Below are 2518 nucleotides of genomic sequence, written 5' to 3'. Positions count from 1 at the left end.
CTTTTTTTTTAACGCACACAAACAGACACCTGCACCATCACGGCAAGGACAAAAATAAATAAAAAAAATAATAAAAAAAATAAAAAAAATACATTTGACTAAAGTTAGACTATTTAATATTAGCCGTGGTTTCCGCTTATCGCTTAGGTAAAATAATATGTTCTCAGTTTGTCCGGTGAATGCATTCAAATGTAGGTTTTTAACATTATTCTTGACTTTACAAACGTTTGTTAATAAACGGTTTGTCCTTGAACACAACACAGACGGATCCTACTCGTCAGCGCACCTGGCGACGCATGCGCAGTCGCTCGTCCACTTCCTGACAGCTTACAACACAACAACAACAGCAGAAACCTGACTGAATCTCTTGCGTTTCATTCACTTCTTTGTATTGAATTATATATTTTCCGCTCCAGTTTCTTTCTCCTCCTCCTCGTGTGTTTGTGTTTGTGTGTTTGCGTGTGTGTGTCCATGCGCGCTCCCGTGTGCGTGGCCGCGCTGTGTGTTTGGTTGCTGAACGATGCGGCGGCTCATCAGTTTACAGAACAGGAGATGGCTGCAGTCAGGTAACATACCCTGCATTCCAAATCACATGCTTTTTCTTTTTACTACACTACATACTAAAGTATATATGCCTGTCTGTCTGTCTCCCTGTCTGTCTGCCTGCCTGCCTGTCTGTCTGTCTGAGTTCCAAATCACATAGCCTACTTTTTCTTTTTACTAGACTACATACTAAAGTATAGAAGAGTTTTAGGGCCACAGACAGGAGAGAACAAAAAGTCAGATAAGGAATACTTTTTTTCATTACGTCGTGAAATGTCAAGGATAGAGACGAATACTCCAAAATACTATTGGAGTTAGTGGGGCATTTATGTATGTTCAGCATACTACAATTTTTGACGTGCATGTATTGGGACATCCTAAATCTTTTTCTGGCATACTAAATAGTAGGGAAGTATGGGGATTGGAACACAGGGACAGACAGTTGCTGAAAACCTTAGCCTACTTGGATAAGAGAGGGAGAGAGAGAGAGTGTGTGTGTGTGTCTGTCTGTCTGTCTGTCTGTCTGTCTGTCTGTATCTCTACATAACTTAGTGAAAATGCTCTTAATGACAATATTTTTATTGTGAATTTGGTAGAAATGTTGTCAGTAGTTTATATTATTTTTTATTTGATCTATTTAACCTTTATTTATAGCCGATATTTCATTGAGGCGTGACCCTCGTTTAAAATGATGTCGAGAACCATTATAAAACCAAAATGTTCATTCTACTCAAACATATGCCTATAAATAGTCAAACGAGAGACACTGAACATTTGGAGTGGTCTCTTCATTTTTTCCAGAGCTGTATATCAGTGGTGTAGCCTGGTCCAACCAGACCTTCGTACTTCATTTCATTTGTACTGAAGGTCTGGAATCGCTCAATTGACAAACGTTAACTCACTTGAAGGCGGGTGTCTGTTGAAGTTTAAAAACTATCGGATCTGCCCAGTGCCACTCTGGATCTGCCAACCAATCGCATAACGTTTGGTCGTGACGTATATGTCATGCGCCGGCTTCTGAGCCACTCCTTCCGTTCGCTGATTGGACCGGCAGAAATCTGTCCGGAGAAAACTTAAGAATATACCGCGGACCCAGACTGACTACTGAAGGGAAATGAAAATTGAGCAGAAGTAGTAGGCGGGCGGTGCCAGGCTAGCAGTGGTGTAGTAGGCGGGCGGTGTCAGGCTAGCAGTGTGTAGTTGGCGGGCGGTGCCAGGCTAGCAGTGGTGTACATTCTGCTTTGTTTTTCAGACAGCGCATCAAATCCATGTTCTACCACGCCTACAACAGTTACCTTGACAACGCTTTCCCCTATGACGAGCTCCGACCACTCACCTGTGACGGAATGGACACCTGGGGAAGGTGTGTGTGTGTGTGTGTGTGTGCGTGCGTGCGTGCGTGCGTGCGTGCGTGTGTGTCTAGTGAGCATGCGGTATGCTACAATTGGGACATACTTTTACTTATTTAATAATCCTAACATGGTTTCAACACTAAAAATCTCGTCTGGATGTAGTAGGACATCTGGGTATTTTTAAGCATACGAAAGCATAAAAAGTAGGGGGATTGGAACAATATCTTTTACTGCTAAAACTAAATAAGTCAATTTATACTGTGATGTGTTTACATGTGCAACAGTTTAAGTTTGATCATTTTACTTTAAAAGTGCACTATGTAACTTTGGGTGTGTCAGAGAAGTGAAACATTGTCTAAGATAATATTTTCTCATAACTCTTAGCCTAAGCCTTTTTCTTTTAGAAATCTAACATTTATTAAAGAAATCTTAAACTCAAATGTAATATTGTAATAATAATCACTTTTGTGTTTTCTTCTCCTCAGTTTCTCTCTCACTCTGATTGACGCTCTGGACACTCTGCTGGTGAGAACCGACTAAGACTTTAGAACTGTTCTAAATCAAAAAGATAAATATAATTGATGTTATAAGTACACACACAAACACACACACACACACACACA

At 40.7% G+C, this 2518-nt stretch overlaps 1 protein-coding gene across 2 annotated transcripts in view; it reads left to right on the top strand.

Annotated features, from left to right (window-relative positions):
* Positions 1 to 347: 347 nt before the first annotated feature.
* The window catches only part of edem2 (ER degradation enhancer, mannosidase alpha-like 2), a 17085-nt gene continuing 14914 nt past the window's right edge, over positions 348 to 2518 (top strand). For both annotated transcript variants that reach the window (XM_080030531.1, XM_080030530.1), the window contains exons 1-3: positions 348 to 566; positions 1796 to 1906; positions 2381 to 2420. In XM_080030531.1, coding sequence (XP_079886657.1) covers positions 472 to 566; positions 1796 to 1906; positions 2381 to 2420 — 246 coding nt within the window. In that variant the 5' untranslated portion in view covers positions 348 to 471. The remainder of the gene's footprint in view (positions 567 to 1795; positions 1907 to 2380; positions 2421 to 2518) is intronic.

The sequence above is a fragment of the Ammodytes marinus genome (assembly GCF_949987685.1).
Source record: "Ammodytes marinus genome assembly, chromosome: 7".
Taxonomy (NCBI): domain Eukaryota; kingdom Metazoa; phylum Chordata; class Actinopteri; order Uranoscopiformes; family Ammodytidae; genus Ammodytes; species Ammodytes marinus.
Note: the sequence above shows the minus strand (reverse complement) of the source record. Positions and strands in the feature narration are given on the sequence as shown.